Genomic DNA, 22,013 nt, shown 5'->3' on the forward strand with positions numbered 1-22,013 from the left:
ACTCGCTCGTGTAAATTAAGCCGACCGTAGACTTTTCAATTCTACGCCCATCTTGGGCAATGGTCCATCCGTCCCGTGTTGCATGCATGCAGACCCCCGTTCCGGCCATACTCCAGCTAGCGTACGAATTGTCCTCCACCGGAAGAGACCGATGAGTCGTCGACCATCAGTAAGTAGATTGCAGCATGGATCCGAACCGCGAACTAATTAAACAAGCCGTGTACGTCGTTTTCGCGACCCATGAAGCCATGACCCTGCAGCCGGCCTTGTACTAAATCCTACAGCTAGCTAACCTAAGCTTGATCCGATGAACATGCGAAACGAAATGGCGTATTAATCCGGGCGGGCTCGTTGTGCCCATGCCATGCATGCTCGAATTGAATTGACTCGAGGTCGCGTGGCATGCAGGCCGGTCGATGCAGATGCAGATGCAGTGCATGCACGCGCGTAAACGTACGTAAATGCAGCTAGAGCCTGCCGGCCGGCCGGCGCAGTGGCGCACCCACCCCTTCCAATCATGGGGAGGAATTTCGGGCGGTTCCATATCCATGGAGAGTCGAATCCATGGGCGCGCGGACACGGTCAAGACGGGCTCACGGCTCCCATCCCATTCCTCCGCGCGCACATCACATTTTGAGTAGTAACGCACGCTGCGCCGGTCCGGATATGACTATATCAGCCGTTCGGGCGAGAAGCCGAGAATTAACGACCGTTCAAACACAGCCAGGAACGGCCCCCGCCCCGAGACGCTGATACGTCTATCTGTATTTTCGTTCCAGCCGGCCAGCCGGGGCATGCCACGGGCAGCAGCATATATGGCGCCGGCCGCGTGACTGTGTCGGCGCATGGCAAGGCACGGCACCTGTGTCCAGCCCATCCAAGGCATCCATCCATGCGCAGGCCAGATCACCCAGATGGACGCGCCGGCCGGTCTCTGAATTTGCCATATCAAATGCAGCATGTTCTCACCTGACATCCTCGACCATGACTCTGAGAGAGACAGTGAGTAGATTTTCTTCTTCAGAAGAAGAAAGAGGCCGACTGGTAGGGATCAGGAGGAGAGAAATCACAGTGGAGTTTTTCCCTCCATGTGTTTGGCTGCATGAGACTACTGAAACATGTGGAGCCACAGTGGAGTTTTTCGTGTCCATGTGTTTGGCCGCCTCAGACTACTGAAACGACATGCATGTGGAGTAAGATTGTTAATTGACAGCCAAAGAAAATCTGAGACTGCTGAAATTAACATGAGTACTACTGTAACAGCTGGTTGGAGTTCTGTAGCGGGAGTAGTATGCTAATTAACAACTCTTTTTTTGTCTTTGTTGGTGATTTGGCAGCATCTGTATGGTGCAGTTAAGCCGGGGATTCAGAGGCTTTCAAGGAAGAGTAGGATATGTATACATGCACTGTCAAATCGGGGGAATGTGCGAGTGGACAGACAAATCCGTGCACTGGATCTTCAGAATCTCGGATGTCGGATCCCTGAATTTGGAACTAATTGGGATACACTCCTCCGCTTCGCCTATCGCTGACTCCTCTCTCCTTACAGGCCGCGACCTACGGTCAGCCCACCCCAAGCACAGGCGCCTACACCAGTCCAATCGGAGTATCGGTGCAAAAACGTTTGTTTCGTACCTCGGGGAATGAATGATAGATACGTATTTTTTTTCCCGCAAAAAAAAGACATAATTTTTTTTCTGTTAAGTGATCTTGGAGAAAAATAAAAAAAAACTGCCGAGTGTCTAAAAGGAAATTGCAGGAATTGTGGTTCTGGGCCGGTCTTGTGGCAGGAAATTGATGATCGACCACCAATTCTTCATTGGGCGATATTATTGATGGCAGCAAATTCAGTGCTATATATGATTTCTGACGTGATATGATCCCTCCACGCCACTGATAATATTGATGGCATTTTTCTTTGGGTTTGACTTTAATAAGTATAATCAGATATGGTTGGACGGCAGTACGTGTTGGTCTGTGCTTCGATGTAAAACATGCATACAAATTGCAAAGGACACAAACATGTGTTCTATGCCTAGTTTCTTCGGAGCAACAAATTAAGTGGAGTACACATGTTGGGGGAGTAGGAAATTGGAACAGGGATGACTTCACATTACATGTTGGAGGATCTAAACTACTCCAAGGCAGTTCAATATTCGTAAAAAAAACTACAATAATAGTGAAGTAATATTTCCTTAGCCAGGGAAAAAAAATACTCCCTCCATCCCATATTAAGTGACTTAAATTTGTCTAAATATGGACGTATCTATATACTAAAATATGTTTACATACATGTAATAAAAAGTCACTTAATATGAGACGACTTGGGGGAGTAGAAGGGGCACTCCAACAGATAATCAGGATATATTAATGTGTCTGAATAATTGTACGGGACATGGATTAGATGGATGAGATCTAGTCTAGATTCGTTCAGCCATTTTATGTCAAGATTAGGTTAAGGCATAAAGAACCATTACTCGAGGACACATGGATCGACCTTTTGCACCGCCATAAAGTTGAGGGTGGTCTGGCCCCAGAACTAAATAAACTTTGAACTCAGAGATGGATGTGTCCAAGTTTCCTCGCAAGAAAAAAAGGGATGTGTCCCAGTTAATAAATTTGCGACATAAAATGGCTAGAGTAGTGTAACTAAAATTTGAAGCCAACGAAACCAAAAATCCGATCTGATCGGATGGAAAGGACGACAATCCACTTATACGGCCGTGCACACAGTTGCAAGTCACATGCAATTCGCATCGACCGTTCACAGTTCACATGCTCCGTGTTGACATATTGCAGCACATCATCTGATGTCTACAGATGCATGCATGTAGTCATGCGGAGTTTGTAGGCGGTGCAGGCAGCAGGGCATGCCCACGACTGACCAGACTCCCTGGATCCACATTGTCTGAGCTCACGTATATATACTCTCGTAGTTCCTGTGATACCGTCTTAATTAAGATGGATCGATGGAACGGCCGGTCGAGACATCTACTAATACTCCGTATACGGATCGACACGTATGGGTTCATCCGACCAATGACAGACGGGTGTGTAATGTAACACATGTGCTGTTGCACTTGCACACGCACAACGTACCAATGTTCAATTCATGAATATGCATGCATGTAGCCTGGAAATGAAATGGCCGTCCGGCCGGCCAGTCGCCTTAATGAGTTGTGTCTTAATTCCTTTGGATCTGACGAGATCGATGCCAAGCACTGCCGTACGGTACGTTGCCGGCAGTTATATGTGCTGTGACTTTTTTGTTCTTCGTGCCCACCCCCGTTTTCTTTCGGTACACGGTTAGCTAGCTTCGGGGTGATGATCTTTGTGCAGCAAGCTAAGCTAGTTTGCATGTTTTACGTGCACGTTATATGTGACTTTCTATGTCACTTATGTGTTGCGAGCATTGGATCGAGTGTGTTCCCATCGGCAAGACGTACGAGTTGGACCTGACGCAGCAGCTAACAACGAACGAATGGGAGTAATTGCTGAATCGACGGCGACCGGCGACCACTGGTACGGACTACGGAGGAATGCTGTTTTGCATTTTTCTTTTTCTTTTATTTACCGTTGCTTTGCATTTTCCTTTTTTTTTTCGATCGAACCATGCGCAGCCGCGTACGGAAAGAAAAGAAAAGAGGACGTTCGTGTCAAGGCCCAATCATACGTACACCCCGTAGGCCCAACTTTGTTTACCTCAGAGCCGATAGTTTTTTACGCGGAACGGCCTGTGCTGGTGTGGCGCGGCCCGCTGTCACGGGCTCTCAGCACGTGGGCTGCTCTTTGCACGGATGCTCGTTGCCACGCGCGTTTGCATGCGGCCCTGCCTGAATCTGTTGTCATCATGGGCGCAATCGTATGTCAGGCGGCGCGACTTGGAACTCGGCTGAGATCTGGTTCCAGGCCCACACTTGGGCAGGTCCAGCAATCCAGCCCATGCGAATATCTGATATTCTGATGCGTGGCGCGCCTGGCCCGTACCGTAATAATGGACTCGCTCCGTCTCTCGTTCGGAAGCACAAGGCTCGGCCTGCCGTGGTTCCGTCATCTCTGGACGCCAAGGATTCGAGAAACACAAAAGTCTTCAAAAATTTCGAGTCAAGATTCAGACTTGACAGTAAAAAATGATCTCTCGGGTCAGCAGAACTCATCGCCGCAGTATATAGTGACAGGGAACTCGGTCTGTTTATTACGACGATGCCCGGGAATTAAGGGAGAGAAGAGTCCCTGCCACGGTACCTGGCCTGAGATGTCATTCACTTTCACTGGATGATTAGTTATACGGAGTAGTACTTTCGACTGACCGCCTCAGTCCAATGGGCGATTAAGCAGTTTTTTTTAACCCTTCGATGGTTTTGTCCTTTCTGCCCTGCCAAGTAGGGTTAAGCAGTTGATTACTCCTCCATGGATTAGCTAGGACTAGCATATTGCAACTGCTAGTACGTTGGTGTCAAAAAAGGATACTGCAACTCTATAGATAGGGGAGAGGTAGACATGCCCGCGCGTGATGATGATGCAATAGTTTCAAGTCTCGAGGCAATCGATCGGTTGAGCTTTCTTGTTTGTGTTGTACGCAAAGCTATATTGCCTTCTTTATTTCTTTATCGGCAAGTTTGTTGATTGGAGAACAGATAGTACACGACTAGTCCTAAACTACGATTTTAATCTACGAGCGAGGCGATTCACTGATTCCTGCCTATCTGGTAATCCAATCGCATGGAACATGAATGTTAGGTCACTGGAACTACACGCCACGCCGCACAAACAGCAAGTTATCCTTTTTTATTTCTTTGCTACTGCTCAGTTTCGTAGTATGCTTAACTCGTAGAGTGTGCAAGGAGTGCTAGTTTATTGAGCTGGGTATCATGGGTGCACTGCGAGCTGTTGGCGAATGTATGGATTCGAGAAATTATTCGTATTCTCTGTCCCGATCGATCCCTTATCCCGGCCCCTTCCCATCTGGATATGTGCAAGCTCGATCTTGGAGCGTGAGACCCAACGTACCCAACCAAAGTCCACGATCCTACATTTCTGAGATGTTGGTTTCTAGCTCTTGATAGAAACACTTCCGGTTATTGGACCAATTTCTGCTCGTAAAGAGACGAAATGCACAATGTCACACTTCTTTTCTAAAGAAACCTTTAAACTTTTATCCAAAAAAAATACTCCTTGCCAGCATTTAGAGCTCAATACAACTCTAGACAGCATTTCGAGCTCAATGGATCGCCATAGTAATAAAAACTGTCTTTGCTGTCAGATAATTTTTCTACAACAATTTGTTTGCCATCAGGGCAGGGTGGAGTACTAATTAGACAAACAAAATACAAGTGGTCCTCCTTGCACACCAACCACCTCATTTTGAATTGATGCTTTGGGTTGGACTAATTCTGGCCGGGTTCAATACGGTACTGCAGGTTGTACGTACGTGTGTATAATTCATCCAGTACGTGGTCCTGATCGATCAATGAAAGTTATATACGGAGTAGCTTTGAAATGCTTCGCCGACTTCGTACAAGGATGCACCTCCAAATCGATCAAAGAGGTTTAATTTGCACAGGAATAATAATTGCCGATCTGGAGCAGTAAACTATGTTCTTTCATCCGGCTTCATACCGGGGTTACGCTAGTAGCATAACAGATCGAAATATATCGATCGCCTCCGAGTCTCCGAGTGCTAAATTTTGGTGTACAGTTTACGTGTACTTGGAGAAATTTAGGCTCTTGTGGATATACTATGTTTTAGGACAATAAATAATCGAGATAAACGTACCATCACTGGCTGTCTCCGTTTCCTGCACAGAATACTGTCATGCATCAATCAATCAGAAACCGTAGGTCCAATGAAAAGGACATGGAAGACTACTGGAGTAAAATAATTGGCAAGGCCAACTGGAGCCTGAAGAAGAGCCATGACTTTTTCTACTTATGCGCGACGGGGATAGAAAGACCGGTCCGTTTAACAATTTCAGAAATTGCATAATTTAAGAGCCACCGGCTAGAGGCGAGAGCAGGCTCTTTTTTTTTTCTTTTTCTCTTCAGCTGTATGTCAGGAATAATGGAAGCATCTGATCCTATGTGGCAGCGACACTAGTAGTAGGCAGAGGTTCGTATGATCGATCATCCGATTGCCTTGGAACCTGCAAATAATCTTTCATGCGTGATGTACATGTTCTTCAGTGGGTAGAGCACTTCCGTCAGGAAAACCAAATTAGGCCGTCGAGGATTGCAATTTGCAGGTGAGGAACATTTTGAAACTAAGAAATTGCTTGTAGAATTAGGTTGTGCAGAAACTGTTTTTGCTGCTACGTTTGGGTTTTATCTTCGACTTGCCCTGAGAACAAGAGAATTCGTAAAATGCAGTGTTGCAAAGTCAGACATAACCGGTTGTTGCATAGAATCATGGGCTAGCAGCAGTCGCTAGGAATATCTCGTTTATTAGTAGATGGGATCAGTAATCGCTTTCATGTCCACTTGTCGCCGGGCACCGTCCCGCCATTCTCTATTCGTTTTCTTCCCAAGACCGACCCATCGAATCAGAGTAATTCCCCTGCTCATCCGATCCGCTGCACCCACGCACGCATCACGGCATGCAGCTAGGGATCACGTACTGCACGGCACTACACGGTCGTAGTACGACTTATCTTGGGGGCACTTGAAAGATGCCTTTTCAACTGCGCTGTGCGTCGCAAGCATGCACTCGGCACGCTACGCACGCAGCAGTACGATCGAGCCTGCAAGTTTACGCCGCAGCCCGTACTTATCCCGGCCAGTCGTAGGGCAACTACATGTACTCTTGGAGGAATTCATCAGATCGATCAAATGTTGCGTGCAATAATCGAGTCGGCCGGTGGTGGTGCGCCCCGGAAGGGGAAAGCACCGCATCTTTCACTCCACAGTGGCCTAATAAGGTTAGCTATAACGCTTGCAAGGGACGGGCAGAAGGACACGCAGTAGTCATTGCGCCGATGCGTGCTTGGCCCTGGCGCCCTTGTGTACCGTTTGCGAGGTTTCTTTTCTAGCTCGCATGGCGCATGCATGAATGAATTGGTGATGATGATGCAAGCAGAAGCAGGCGTGAATAATGGGACGGGCAAGACGAGATGGATCGAGTTCGGTGCCCCCTAGGCTTTCAGGCCTTGCACTAGAGCGTGGCGAGTAAACGTCACCTAGGCCAGACAGAGGGTGAGTTCTCAGTGAAGCGGCCGATCGATGTGAGACCAAATCGAGATGGCAGCTGCGGTAGGATCCGGACCCCATGCGGGAAATGCTCCCCTCCCTTTTTTACTTCCCCCCGGTCAGAAACAGAAAAGAGGTGACGTGGAGGAAAAAAAAGCGGAGGACTGGAGGTTGTTTTGCCCCCGCTTTAGCACGAAGGAGAGGCAAAAGAAAAAAAGGGCAAGGGAGGAACGCAATCATCGTGTGATGGGCAGCGGGGCGCAGCCCGGACCGCAAGCAATAAAGCCGGCTCGAAACAGTGCAGAGTAAAAAGAAAAAAGGGAACTTGTTCACAGTCCCTGGTGATGGGTCAGCACCGTGCTGTTTCATAATTTTTGTTTCAAATTTGCTTAAAAATGAATGTATCTATTTTTTAAAAGTATCTAGATATATATAAGATTTCGACAAAAATTATGAAACAGAGGTAGTACGGTGCACCAGTACTCCCAAGCAAAGCTAGCACTCCAATACTTGGATGCGTGCACTTTGTTTTCGAAACAAATTTGGCCGACCGGAGCTCGTGATGACCGAACGGACCGACCACGGTGCGGTTGCAACACACGGCCCGTACTCCGTCTGGCACGTACGGCGAGAGCAGGTGGCCGTGGCATCCAAGGTGCAAAGCATCAGGATCCCTGATTTCTTCAATGGATCACTTATGTGAAGCGAAGTACTACCAGGTAGTACATGTTCAATTGGATGGATCTGGACATCTGTCCCAGCCGAATTCAGTCACCGATCGTGGTCAAAATACTTTGTGATCCAGCAAGAGAGAAATTATGACTTCAAGGTGAGGAGGAGGAGTACAAGCGAGACGGGATAGGGGTTATTATTCTCTCCCCAATCATCGGCCCAAGCATTATGATGGGAAGCGTACGCGAGCAAGGAAGAGATCGCAGAAGATCCGGGCGCGCTGCATAGATCTACAGGGGCCTTGCCTTGACCCATCCAGGTTATCTTATGATCTAGATTCGGATTAGTTTACTCAACTTGTTTATGGCGATGCAATGAATAAACAACGGGGGAAGGAACACTTATACCGATGCGGATATATGCATACTCTAATGATCCCTATCCGCTCTTGCTCTTGCGTCACCTGAGCTTTGGCTTTGCACAGAACAGTACAACCACCTCACTTTAAACAACTCCACACATGGAGTTATTTTATTGTCCTTGAGCTACTAGCTTCACACCAAACACAGAATTCGTCAGTGTGGAATTTTGGATGTGTGTGTGATCCCCGGGCTTCAGATGTTTCTACTACGGAGTACTTGCATATTATCTCAGGTGTGTATATGTAAAAGCGCCCATGAATTTTCGCCCAGAAAAAAAAACCGATCTCCTGTGTCGAGGGCTTCGGATCAGGAATGGAAAGAATTGTCAGTGCAGTTTCCGGTATCTTGTTCTGCAGAAACTGGAAGTCCAGCCGGTTTGTAATGCACGTTATCCGCCCGTGAGAGATACAGAAACAATTTAAGAAGGGAGAAACAACCAAACTTACGTACTCCTATGGCAGTTCACCTGTGAAGCCATTCCAAATTTGAGTTTCTGTGAGTTCCGTTTCGTGTGTGTACTTAATCGCGAGGTCTTTCTTCATTGTTGTCTTCCCCGTCATTTCTCAATTGTAAACGCATGCCATCTGCTGGAAAGCAACACTGAAACCGAAAGATACAGGGTTCTGAACATCTGAATGTGTCAACTTTTTTTATCTTTTTCAACTAACACTACAATTTTTATTTTTTTTGCTCTTCCTTCACCGTACATACTACAATCACTACTCCGTTTACCCACCAAAAGGGTCAAAATGAAAGAGAAAAAAGAAGCAAAAGCATCTCCATCCAGTCCCTGCCCGTCTATGCAAGCACCGCGCTGCAAATTCCCGAGGGGAGAAAAAAATATCCACTGGAGACATGTCCTTAATTAAACACTCTGTCCATCTCCACCTCCCTCGCCGGTGTCGGCGAGCTCATTGCCGGGGTCATCGGGCGGCGGCGGAGGAGCCTCGCGCTCGTAGGGGGAGAGCCACTTGGCGCGCATGTACTCGGGCTTCCGCCACGGCGGGAGGTGGAGGCCGCGCTGCCTGAGGCTGGCGCGCGCGGAGTCCGCGGCGGCGGCGACGAGGAGCCGCAGGCGGTCCTCCGTGCCGACGAACGCCCCAGGAAGCCTCTGCAGCACGGCGCGGTAGGCCTTGGTGGGGCGGGCGACCTCGAACTGGGACCTGAAGTCGACGTCCACGAGGACCCGCTCGCGCTCGCCGCGGTCGCTGCAGGCCGGGAGGAGGACGTCGATGTAGGCGTGCTCGCCGGCCGGGTGGGTGGGGGACTTTTCCCAGCGGGAGACGCAGAGCGCAGCGTCGTAGCCGCCGCCGCCCGTGCCGCGGAGGGACGCTGCCAGGAGCCGGAGCAGGCCCCGCTTCCTCGCCCCCGCCGCGCGGTGGTGCTCCACGAGCGTGGCGACGTCCGCCAGGAGGTTCCGCTCCCGGAGACTCGCGCAGCGGACGAGACCCTGGAATGCGACCAAGGAGAAATCAGAAATGCAGGGAAATTTGTCAGTTGATTTCGTGGGTTTCCTTGCAAGGGTCCGGCGGAGTAAGAATGATCGGAAACGCTCTATGACACTACCTTGATGGTCTCTGCGGCGTCCAGCATGGCGGACGCCTCGGCGGTGTCGTCGTCGTCATCCGAGGCCTCGCCGCCGTTGAAACAGTTGATGCAGCGGGGGGCGGCCGCCGCGGCCCTCTCGCCGCCGTCCTCGAGGAAGTTCCGCACCATGCCGTCCAGGCACACCGAGCTAGGCTCCAGATCATCCTTCTCCCCTCCGGCGGCGGGAACAGACGGGAGCGGGAGCCGCTCCGCCGGCGAGACCCGCAGCACCTGCCGCTCGAAAAGCCGCTTCAGCCGCGACTTGGCCAGCGCAGCCGGGGACGGGGACGGATCGATCTGCGCGGCGGCCCTCATGGCTGCGAAAACGGAAGGGGCGAGACGGCGGCGAAACGGAGGGGAACCGGAATTTAAAGGAGTTGGGTGCGCTGACGTGGCCTCTGAGAGGTCGTCCCTATCCTCGATGCTGTCCTAGGTGTACACTGACGGGTGGGGTTGTATAATTAATGTCTTACCTACCCCCAGTTGTCCTGTAGTGAATGAGATCACTGAATCTGCAAATGCTGCCAACTACGGTGGGTGTTTTGGGAATTTCGTAGGTGACAGGAGAGGGAGGATCTGTACCTGGCCAGAAACAGGGGAATTCTTCATTTGCCGTCGTCGTTTCCTTCGGGTGATTAAAACTGAATTATACGTGGCATTTGCTTCCCAATAATGGCTCTATTTACAGATATATAATAAAGAAATAATGCATCATTTACTTGTTTTATGGCCTGATACATTGTACGGAGTAGTACAGTGGAGTCGATTGAGCATATCATTCTCTTCCACGGCTCTTTTTGCGGCCTAGATTGGATCGATGATCTCGTGGACCCACCCCATCAGTGCCACACCGCATACCTTAACGACGTGACATCGTTTCCATGTCGACACCCGACCTGGGTCGAAATAGCAGTCGAACAGCAGCTTCTCTGTTGAAACGCTTGAAGGTAATTTAGTTCATTTTAAGGAGACCTTAATTAGAGAAAGTCGGTTCATAAACTCGTATAGTCGAAAAATAACGCGGAGAAGAATCGAGATGATTTTCAACAAGACGTTGACGAACTCAGGGAAACCGCCTTTTCCAAACATGGAAAACCTTGATGAAATGCCATGTATGCTGGTTTTACCAATTCAGCGAAAGAGCCTTTTGGCACATGAAACTATGAATGTCTAATCTCTAGAATGGATTGAGACATTGAGTTCGTTCAATTCCAGGAAGATCTTGATGGCATGCCATGTCGGTTTGTCAATCTAACTCAACGAACGAAGGAAAACAGCCCTCGCGTGAGAATGTGTCGAGAGAATGAGTTCATTTCGGGAAGACTTTGACGAGATGTCACGTCCATATATGAGCTTTCCACTTCTAAAAGGCGCGCGCGGTTCCATCATTTTTTTTACTAAATCCAATTTTACTGCTCCACACTAGACACTAATAGTGTCCCGCAACGTCGTCATCGGCAGTACGCAATGATATCACACTAACTAACGGAAAACCCGCGGAACACAAGGGACCAACAACATAAACTTGACGCCTAAGCCTCGATGGCCTTCCAAGAAACCGATCCGTACGTTACGTGTACAGATGCATGTCGGCATGTCGCGGCCGGCGATGGCGTGCAACAGCAGACCAGGCCCCAACTGGGCTAAACCTGCAAACAAACGACGGAGAGAGCAAGCGAGCCATGCATTGGCGTGTTATTAGCCTGCCCAATCACTGGCGAGAGCTTTGCGCCCGCATCACGCACTTGATTGCTACGGTTTCTGCAGAGAAACGCGTCTAGATACGTACAAATCATGGCCAAAGCGACCCCAATTAGGAACTGAACTAACTTGCAGCAGGCAGGTTGTGTGCCCAGCTGGCCCCTTTAATTCTGGCTTTGTCCCGTTCTTATCCATCACGAACTGGTAGCGCGGGGCAAGCAGAACAGCAGATCATGACTTTGCGGAGGAGGGGAATCAATGTAAGCATTGAAGCGTGTTGGTAATTTTGCTTCTCCGGAACCTCACTCAAGCTCGATCTCGGCCGCTAGCTAGCCAGCCAGAGGCCAGAGCTAGCTCGGGGACCCCAGATTCCCGGCCGCCCCTTATTGGAGTGGTTAATTTGGACCCCAACCTAATGTAGCTGGTTATGATTCTCATCGAAGGCAAACTTGTCGAGGCTGCTCTAAGCTTCGTTGTTTGCAGATTGCGGAGATTGTAGACATACGGCCGGCTCGGCTCGGTCGAGCATCGGACCGGCGTATGTCGACGCACCGTCTTGTCTCGATGACCGCGTCGTGCCTGACGAGCCGTGAAGGGATGTTGCCATGCATGTTGGTAGCAGTAGTACCATGCATCCCCTGACGATCGAGCTAATGAATGGTTGTTTCTACGGTTAGCTTCACTTGGGGAATAGTATATCGTCTTCAGGTATACATAAGCGAAAATGCGGCAGTGCTGAATTCCAAAAAAGTAAGACCCGGCCATGTATAACGGCTTAACCACCTCTTGGTTGAGGAATTTTAGTTGTCCAACCACAACTACACGAGGCAAAGTGCATGCCAACCGAGACTAAAAGCGGCCTGGTTGGAAAAAAATGTCGACATTCATTTCAATTATCCTTCTTTTTTCGTTGGGGTTGATTTTAGATTGAACCAGTCTTTCGTCTGGCGTACGTTGGTGTATTTCAGTTGAATACAACTATATAATGATGCAGTTCTTTCCTGTCCTGGCCGAAAAGGACACCGGCCCCTCCTTTTCGTTGGAGAGAAAAATAAAGATATAACAGGTCATGCCCCCCTTTATGCACCAATCAATCAATCGATCGAAGACATCGTCAGGTTACACGGCACATCATGCATTCAATGCGCTATCTTCAAAAACCTCCCGGCCCGTTGCCACGACACTGGATCTCCGTCAGTACAAATGGATGTTTGTACTTACCACATGTACACGGACGCATATCACAAACAAGACTGATGGTCCTGTTATGACGTGTACTTGTTGGCAGGGTGATTTGTCAGATCCTAAATTCTAGTCTCAAGTTTGTCCAATTATGTATGTATCTGTCTGTTTTTAAAAAGCGTCTAGCGGATACATAATATTTGAGGGAGCAGCTGGCCGAGCCGCTGAATTGAACGATCCGGCCACTTCCGTTTTGTTCTCACCTCTCTCTTACAGAAACTGGTAGCCAGATCAGGAAGGGAATCGGACATGCAAGATGACAGGTAACAAGGAAACAAAATTAGCTATGCTGCTGCTCATCATAGGTTGTGCATACATGCTCACGTACCACGTACCGGCGAAAAAGGGAGGCAAACGAACAAACCCCTTTCCTTCCATGACCCAATCGATCGATCCCCGTTGCCGTGACACCATGATGATGATCCCCGTGCATGCACGCATTTACACTAGACGTTACACTTTCTCTTCTCCCCTGATCAGAACGTACGTACGAAGCCTGAATACATGCCATCATCCTCTCGAGACGCGTCACCCAGTTCGTACGTGCAAGAACTCGATGGGGTGCCCCGGGAGAGCAGATGGTACGTCGGCGTCGAGTTTCGTCGTGGGCGCGGGCTTAGGACGTACGTTGCCCCGGCAGAAAAAAATCGTGAATACGGAGTACTCTCTATATGGATCATTGCATGCAGCTAACTGATGGCTTCGTGGCTTGCGTTGATCGATGGGAGCAGGCAGGCATGTAGGTGTGTGCCTGCCTGCTTTCGCGCGCGCGTCCGTGTGTGTGTGGACGGACAATGGTCCCATGGATTCATGAGCCATGAGTGGTTAGGTGTAACCTCGCTATTACCCCTCCCGATAAGCATGGTATGTAGCTCAGCTGATAGATAACGTCAGCTACAGAAGGTGATCACGATCAGGAACCAAGGAAAAAGTTTTCTGAAACTGCATCTGCCAAAGCTTTATCTGATAAATCCTCGTAAAAAGTCATCTGAAAGGCAGGAAAGGGCGGGGCCGGCCTAGGGAAAAAGGCTCAGTAAATTAGAACACACAGAAGACACAATAAAAGTAAAAAGATCATGAGGCGCTTGGATGGCATGGAGGGTGAGGCGACCCATTCGGTGGGGGCGCACGCATGGCCTTGTTTGTTTGCGAAAGTTCTCCCCGCTCGCATGGGTCCAAACCGCAAGGGCACAGAGGGTGTGTGGGGGGCACTCTGTTGTTGTGGCAGGAGGAAGAGAATCGATCGCCGGTCAGGGAATATTGTTGCCCTTCCTCGAGCGTCCAACGTCCAATCCACTGCTGCGAATTGAAGAACTGATCGATCAGGTTGTTTCTTCCGGGAGCGAGGATCGTACGTGGAGAGGCCAGAGCCAACCGTGCTGCGTGATGGGAAGGAAATTATCTATGATGAGAATTGAGACGGTTCGGTTCGTGTCCATGCCGCCTCTGCAGGGCAGCGCCGCCCCATGAGAGATGCCTCACGCAGGCTTGGATCTACTCATCTACTCTCGTGTGTCCTAGCCTGTAGGCCATGGATGTGCGTATGAAAGAGGCTGCTGCTAATTGCGAGTTGAGGTCTTACGGTACCTTCAAACCGTCGTGAGCTACCATTTTATTGGATCTGAAGGTCGATATTAATTTATACCGGTGGTCAAAATAAGAGTGTCAAAACGGAGTATCAAAAAGTGGAAGGACAAAACTGTCCAGAAAATAAAACAAATAGAAAAACAATACAACCGACCGCTAGCAAGTGATCATGCCTGGCATGTTGGCGAAGAGAACGGGCACGGAAGGCGGCGCGGCACCTGCTCGTCTTCTGCGTGCTCGTGGCCACAGTCAGCGTCTGGAAAGCGTTCCTCTTCGCCGTACTGGCGTCTGCCGTTGGTCGCCTTCGGCATCGGCGAGTGCCTGGCGCCGAAGAGCTGGCGTGTCGGGATCAAAGGGAGATCATCTGCCGCGGCCGAGTCGGAGCCCGCCACAGCGCCGCGGACGGCATGGACGTTCGGGCTCCCCACGGCCGCCATCGAGGCGCTGCCCAGGTTCGCGTACGCGGCGTCTTCCTTCCTCCGTGGTAGCAACGGCAACGAGTGCGGCGACCTCGAGAGCGGGGGCGGCGCCGAGCCGTGCTCCGTGTGCCTGGAGGACATGGGGCGGCACCGGTGTGGAGACGGCAACGGCGATGGCACAGGCGGGATAGCCGTATCGATCTATCGATCTATACCCTTGTATTAAATTGGAGTCGGTGATGATGGTACGGTCGCCGCCGCAGGTTAACTTCGTTAGAATTACAACCAATATGCCACTGCTCGATATTTATTTTTCTTCCAGTTTTTTTCACAATTTCTCCTACTCCGTCTTACAACCGACGCCGCCACACCCGCATGCCGACCTCGACGGCGCCATGAGTTGCCTACACAGAAAATGAAAATAAATAGTTTGTGATTTTATTGACCCGTAGCAACGCGCGGGCACACCTGCTAGTCTATTTTAATCGGCAGTTTTGGCCTGGTCATCATCGGCAGTTCTGGGCCTGATGGGCCTAGCCCGGTCAAAGTTTTTTTTTCAGGAAAAAAAAGTCTGGTCCCTACTAATTAACGCGCTACTAATACTCATTTCTTCCTCTGGTATCAAAAGGTACGTAAAAAACCTCTTGCGAGTTTAGCTTACAGATAACAATGGCTTGCCAGCATTTTTCTGTTCTATGCCGCGCCGGCTGTCGATCGATCGCCTACTGCTTACACGGCTACACTCGCACTCCGACGAAGCCGCTGCGCTGAAAGACCCGTAGAAAACATGACGGTGCGTTTTTTCGATGCACTGGCATAAACGTGGCGTACGTATTGTGGGCTGGTGCAACGCTTCGCATGTCTCCTCAGAATGTCCAACCGGCCCAGAATTTAGTTGGGCAAGGGTAAGCACGATGGAAAAAAGGCCGGATGAAAGACTTCATCATCGTACCTCTTGTTATTTGAAAGTTGCTTCACTCGGGAGCCCGTGTTTGCGGCCTTCTGCGCTACCTCCTGAAAGAAAAACCCGCTGGGCCAGCCATCATACTCGCACCGTCGCACGTCACCTCTGCCGCGCCTACAACTAACTGGGAAGCAAGTTGGACCGGCTCAGTTGCCGCCGGTGGGCTTCAGACAGCTGAGCATGGTGAAATAGGGTTCACTATATGCGTGGGCCAAAGCACGTGCTGGGCCGTGCGGACAGGAGTAGGAGTAGCTGGGCTAGGCCAGTCGGCTGGAAACTTTTCAGTGAAAAAGCGTGCAGTTTCTTTCCGGCTCTTCGCAGGTACCTCTCATGGGCCTTTTTGTTGGGCTCATAGCGAAGTTGGACCGAGACGCCAGAAAATGAAGAAGAAGAAGGAAAAAACCCTTCTTCTCAGATTATCATCATCTCTCCCAAAACTTGTAACCTTTACGTAAAGCTGAAGTGCAGCGTATTCTTAAAAAAAAAAAACTGAAGTGCAGCGTAGTGCGCAATCAGTTTCTACTAGTCTACTACCCGCACGTCCCAGCCGGTCACGACGTACGTGAAATCGATTGCGCGTCCGATCCGATCGAATCTAGCATTCCAGTACCCGGGCCTTGTTTGGACCGTTTGTCAGCAGCTGGGACCCAAGCAGTACACCTGGTTAATTGATGATACAGAACGCTCATGTACGTGTACATAAAACTGTTGTAGGTCATCCCTGTAGCCCCCGAATCAGATGATCGAGCACGCCCTGCAAAGACTATTGGTGAGGGATCTCAACATAAATATGACACACACTATCAGCCCAGTACGGGTAAAGCGTACTACTTGGGACGGAACAGGCGTTCCGGTTTCATCGATGCAAACTTGCAGCTAGCGAGCCGGCCGGTCGTACCAACAATGTCGCAAACTTAACGGCTGACCACAGTTTGGTTTAATTGGAAGTACGTACCGTGCGCTGGGGGTCGGTCGGTAGTCACGTGCAACCTGCAGTGTACCAAGCAGCTGATGCTCCTTAGACTGAGAGAAAAACGGTGTCACCAAAGTCCAAAAATGGATGTATTTATATTTTTAAAAACGTTTAGATACATGTAATATTTCGACCAGAATTAGAAAACGGAGGCGGTACGTGCCAACCGGCTCGATCGATGTGGTGAGTTTTCATCTTTTGCGTCTGGGTACGGTTCATCGGAGCGTGCCTTAAGTAGCAGAAATGTGATGTGTACGTGTACGTTCTCGCACAGTGCGCGGGGTCGCGTGGCCGGGTGCGAAGCTAAGCTAGTATGTTGACGTACACTTACAGGACGGGTACGTAGCTTAGGTTGTTGGATACATATATGTAGTCATAGGTCGCGGCCAAATTTGGTGCGGCCATGCACCATATCGATCTATAGGGCTGTCATATGCATGCCACGCCATGCATGCATGCGAGATGGTGGCTAGACGGCTGCACACCGGCCCTGCTGCGCTGAATCCATCCCCGATGGAATTGAAAAAACTGAATCGATCGGGGGTTTGGGTTTGGCGCCACGCACATAAAGGATGCATGCCTCCACACTGCATTTCCACTGGGGCTCACTAGCTGCAGCATGCAGGGCCCGACGCAGACGCCTCAATGGCCGTCGTCTCGTCCGGGCAGAGATCACCCTCTGCTGCCTCATCGATATGATCAGCTCCCTCTTTCCTATATACACTGACTGACTGACTGACCGACCACTCTCTTGTCTCTCTCGTCTCTACGGTGACCATCTACTCTTTCTAGACCTCTCCTTAGTGTTAAAAAACATATCATCAATAAGGTCTAGTATAACTGGTAAATAAAGCCAAGATATGAGAGCTCCGGCCGTTGATCGATGAACCGTGAGTCGATCACAGGGAGGGGCCATGCAGAAGGGATTGTTTGATGTATTCCAAGAAGGCCGATCGAGACGTGGGACACGCTGGCATTCCCTTCGTGACATCATCACTCGTCACCCCTCGATCCCTGCAGAAAGATCTTGTCAATGGTGTGCATCGATCTGTCCCACAGGCGCCGGCCAGATCCATCACGTGAACCCAAGTCTCTCTCCCCGGTGCCCGCAGCCTGCATGGGCACAGATGCACAGTGCCGTCCCGTGCAATCGTACCTGAGAGAGGTGTCCGAAGCACGAACCGCTCGGTACGTACCTCGTGGCCCAACATGGCTACATTTCGTTTCGAATTTCAAATTCTTGCTTTTCAACGCCCACCGAACAATGTAAGAAAAACCGCCGTGCATCCATAAAAAAGTAGGCGAAGCCAGAAAAATACATCATTGGGGTCATCCTTTAGAATTCACGGATGTCATTGCATATTATTAAAAGCAATTCTCTATTTCTAAGAAGGATTAGCAAAAAGTCATTGGTGTCACTTACATGGTGGCTCCGCCCTGTTCCAGAATGTAGATCCGTGGACGTTAAAAAAATATGTATCCGTACGTTGTGAGTTAGGCAAACGAGTAATCCTATATAGATAAATCACCAATTTAATCTGAGGGAGTGTCGAAATATTACAAATATCTAGATGTTTTTTACGTAAAAAAACATACATGTTTGGACAATGAGACACTTAATATGCGGAAGGGTACTTGACCCGGGCCCACTCTGTCAGCTACAGAATGAGCCTGGAAGAGAGGCCCAGTATTAGCCATGAGCAGCAGTGACGAACGCTTCGTCACGTAGCGTCCTGTGCTGTCCTAGCTACTAGTACTCCTACGTGCTGCCTGCTTCGCTTGGGACCGCCTCGCGCAATCGTTGAACCGACCCCTTTTTGTCTTCGGTATCCTGCTACTGTACCCGTATACACGCTGTACAGTACAAAATGATTTGTCTATATACTGCACATGACACCAAGAAATACGTTTCTTTTTTTCCTCTTCCGGGGTTATTAGCTTTCTGTGTCCTGAGTCCCAGCATGCGGCCACGTCCACGAGATAATGGCCACACACACGCAAGAAGATCTGAAGATCGATGTTTCTCCTGCAATCAAGTATATAGTCCATGCAACTAGCTGGGCCAAATGTATAATTTTGGCTGCATCCTGCAGGAGATAAGATAACCAAGAGTCTTGTACGTACACGTATTGACGTATAGCACGTTCTCATTGCTCATTGGTGCATGCCGTGAATAAAAAACCATATACCCATTGTTGCATGCATGAATATATACGGCACGTATACCGGACTGTAGGTGATGTAACTGAAGCTTGTGCCATGGTGCGCACACACTCCGTGATGGAATTCTCCTCGGGGAGATAGTAGATGCTTGTAGCCTGACGTGCAGTGCATATGCATGCTGGCAAGCTAGCTAGCTAGCCGGCTATTTACCGGCCGGTTCATAGGGAGTAGCGATGCGCCTGTTTGTCTGTGTGTACTGTGTATAGTACGCTGGCTTTGTCAGTGTTATCATACAATGATCATCCGTGCATGTTCATTTTGTGCAGTCCATGCATGGGTAGCGGTGCACCATTTGAAGGAGCATAGGAAACCACGAAAAGACAATTAAGGAACCATGCTTGGCTATCAAAATTTAACAATCAGTTACGAGATACGCTCTCCTTTTCATCTTACAAGCATATATATGGTTCGTGTCAAACTTTTTAAAGTTTGCTAAATTTTACAACAAAAGGTATCTCTACATCTATTGGTATTAGTTTGATGTTGTAGAAGTTGATAGTTTTTTCCAAAAAAATTGGTCAAACTTTAAACAGTTTGACTTACGAAATAAAAGCATATGCCTTATCTGGCTTATCATGTGGAAAGGAGGGAGTGGCAAATATATTTTCCGAAAAGAACACAGATCTATTGTAACGGTTCACCAGAAATACAAAATAACTCAAACATAATAAAAAAATACATCGAGATTGTTGGACAACTGGACGACCACTGCCGCCTTCAAAACGAGCCGATGAAGATCATCCTAGTTCAGCAGATGGTTCTGCTATGTCTCGTCGTATCTTGAGGCATGAAGAACAACGGTAAGATGCAACGGACAGGGCGAAGTTGGAAACGACGTTTTTTGGATGGTTTTGATACCGTATCTTCGGTTTTGTCCATGAGTCTTCATTGCTCAGTTTCTCCGATCGTCTGCGTAGAAAAAACCGAGACGCTAATACGGCCCTTTCATTCGGGTCCGTCTCCCTTGGAAAGAAACAAAGCAAAGGAGACGGCCCAGAGAGCGTCCAGCGCGTCCGCAGCGAGAGCGTCGGAGAAGGAGACAAATACGGGCTGGTGCCTGGTGGTGAGGCCGGCGTGGCACACGGACAAATGAGCAGAGCTCCAGCACAAGGCGCCAACTCCCACTCGACGCACCGCACGCAGATCCGCAGCGCACCGACCGATCGGAATTAAATCGGAGCCTTGTTTGCTAGCTAGAGCTAAAGCTAAGCTGGTAATGTAATAGTGGTACTCCAGTCCAGTGTAGCACAGTGCCTCCTTCTCTTCCATCAGCCCCCCTCTCTGTTTTCCCTCTGGCATCTTCCTCGCGTTACGCTCGAGTTTCACAGGACCACGGCCGGCGATATTTCGCGTATGTGGAATCATCAAACGATGGGAGTTCAGCAAAGATCAGCGCGCTACCTCTAGCGCATGCATGCAGAGCTAGCGAGCGCACGCTGCTGCAAGTGTACCGTGTCAATTGGATTTTCATGCAGATGCGTACCCCGATCGAAAATATATGCTGCGTACTTATTACGAATATATGCATGCATGTATCGATGTGCCTATATACGTATGAGTATAGGTGATGCTTGCGGATACATACAAAGTAGGAGAAGATTGAGGATACTCAAAAAGTCTCTCGGTGGAGTGGATTTTGGATGATGACAGTACAGAACAGTACAGTAAGGTACGCGCGTCATGCATGTATGATATACGGAGTAACCTAGCCTACTCGATCCATCTACCCGGTACACGGCACAGGTACAGACTTCAGACATCGACCTGAGTAATAACGCGCCCGTGGTACGTTAGGCCTGGTTAGGATTGTCTTCGATTGTTGTTCCCTTTCACGAAGCAGGCAACCACGACGTTTACAGAGCCGTTAGACCAAGATGTGAGGGTCATTTCCATCCTCTGATCGTCCACTTTCTATCGTTAGATTAAGATCCGATGGCCAACATGTCGACTGACTTGTAACTTAAAAAAATAGGCGACTTCTCACTAGCAAAACGATACAAATAAAGGCATTGAGGATTATCGTCCCTCCGACTCAGGTGAAGTTATGTTTCCCTCGGTTGCGTCGATGACGCGGCAACGAAGGTGCAGTTTTAGGCTTTTGTTTCCCAGGTTTCGACTTTGTCTCGGTGGCGCTCCATCTGGGTCGACGTGAATACCAAAGATGTTATATATGCAAGTACAAGCGGGAGTGTCTGCGGGTGTTGTTCGTTAGAGTGGTTGCGTCCAACATGGATCAAGGGCTTCATACTGCTCCTACAACGCATTCTTCTCCGAAATGTTGGTCCTGGTCTCGATGGACCTTAGTCTTGATGACTTCTCATCCACAAGCAAGCACATCCGGCTCTCTTTGACGACGGAGTGGCAACGACATGTGTCATCAACTCGGGCCGGTGAAAGAAGTCAAATAGTTATCGAACCTTGGCTGTGTGCATCGTTTTCGATGCAGAGGCCGGAGAGAACCCCTTTTCGGAAAAAAAAAGTTATCGAAAGAAAGACATGATTATTTCTTTTGTTAGGGATTCTCGAGCTGCTCAACAGAGATCCTTGTTCATGCAGGCGTGCACAGCTGGGAGTGAGATTGATTGACCAAACTAAAAGTCTGGCATGTACAGCAAACGGTCCACGGACCATAATCATTAAGGTCTTCGTATCTGGGTACGTACGTACTCGGGTTTCGGTTGAGCTAGAGCAGAAGGTGTGAGTACGTGCGTGTGACTGCTGGCCCTTCTCACAAACAAAACAAAGAAATTAAAGGAAGTGTAGCTGCAGCAATCGCATGCATGCATGCGCGCGCACAGGAAACATTGCCTCGATCGTTGCTTGCTCTTCCTGTGCGCATGTGTAACCGGAAATGACACTAGACTGCAGGAAGGGAGGGAGGAGAGAAGGACTGGAAGGTGGGGGCAAACCAAACCAAATGGTGTTGGGGTTGGCGACGTACGTAAGGCAGACATCAGCCTGTGGCTAGCTGCGTTTCTTGGGACAAAAAAAAAAAAAAAAAAAAACGCCTGCACTCTTTCAGCCGTATGCGCGTGCATGCA

General features: G+C 49.3%; 1 protein-coding gene across 1 annotated transcript; it reads right to left on the reverse strand.

Moving 5' to 3' along the window:
• Positions 1-8,872: 8,872 nt before the first annotated feature.
• LOC100823652 lies at positions 8,873-10,221 on the reverse strand. Its single transcript, XM_003561992.4, has 2 exons — positions 9,843-10,221; positions 8,873-9,726 (listed from the first exon to the last, which is right to left on the reverse strand). The coding sequence occupies exons 1-2, from the start codon at positions 10,176-10,178 to the stop codon at positions 9,142-9,144; spliced, it is 921 nt and encodes a 306-aa protein (XP_003562040.1). The 5' UTR covers positions 10,179-10,221; the 3' UTR covers positions 8,873-9,141.
• Positions 10,222-22,013: the final 11,792 nt, after the last annotated feature.

Source organism: Brachypodium distachyon, chromosome 1 (genome assembly GCF_000005505.3).
Source record: "Brachypodium distachyon strain Bd21 chromosome 1, Brachypodium_distachyon_v3.0, whole genome shotgun sequence".
Classification (NCBI taxonomy): Eukaryota; Viridiplantae; Streptophyta; class Magnoliopsida; order Poales; family Poaceae; genus Brachypodium; species Brachypodium distachyon.

Bases quoted from the DNA above. Each gene is read 5' to 3' on its own strand.
- LOC100823652 (XM_003561992.4), bottom strand. From the start codon at position 10,178: ATGAGGGCCGCCGCGCAGATCGATCCGTCCCCGTCCCCGGCTGCGCTG. The intron at 9,727-9,842 runs GTAGTGTCATAG...GTCGCATTCCAG, and splicing joins ACGCCGCAGAGACCATCAAG to GGTCTCGTCCGCTGCGCGAG.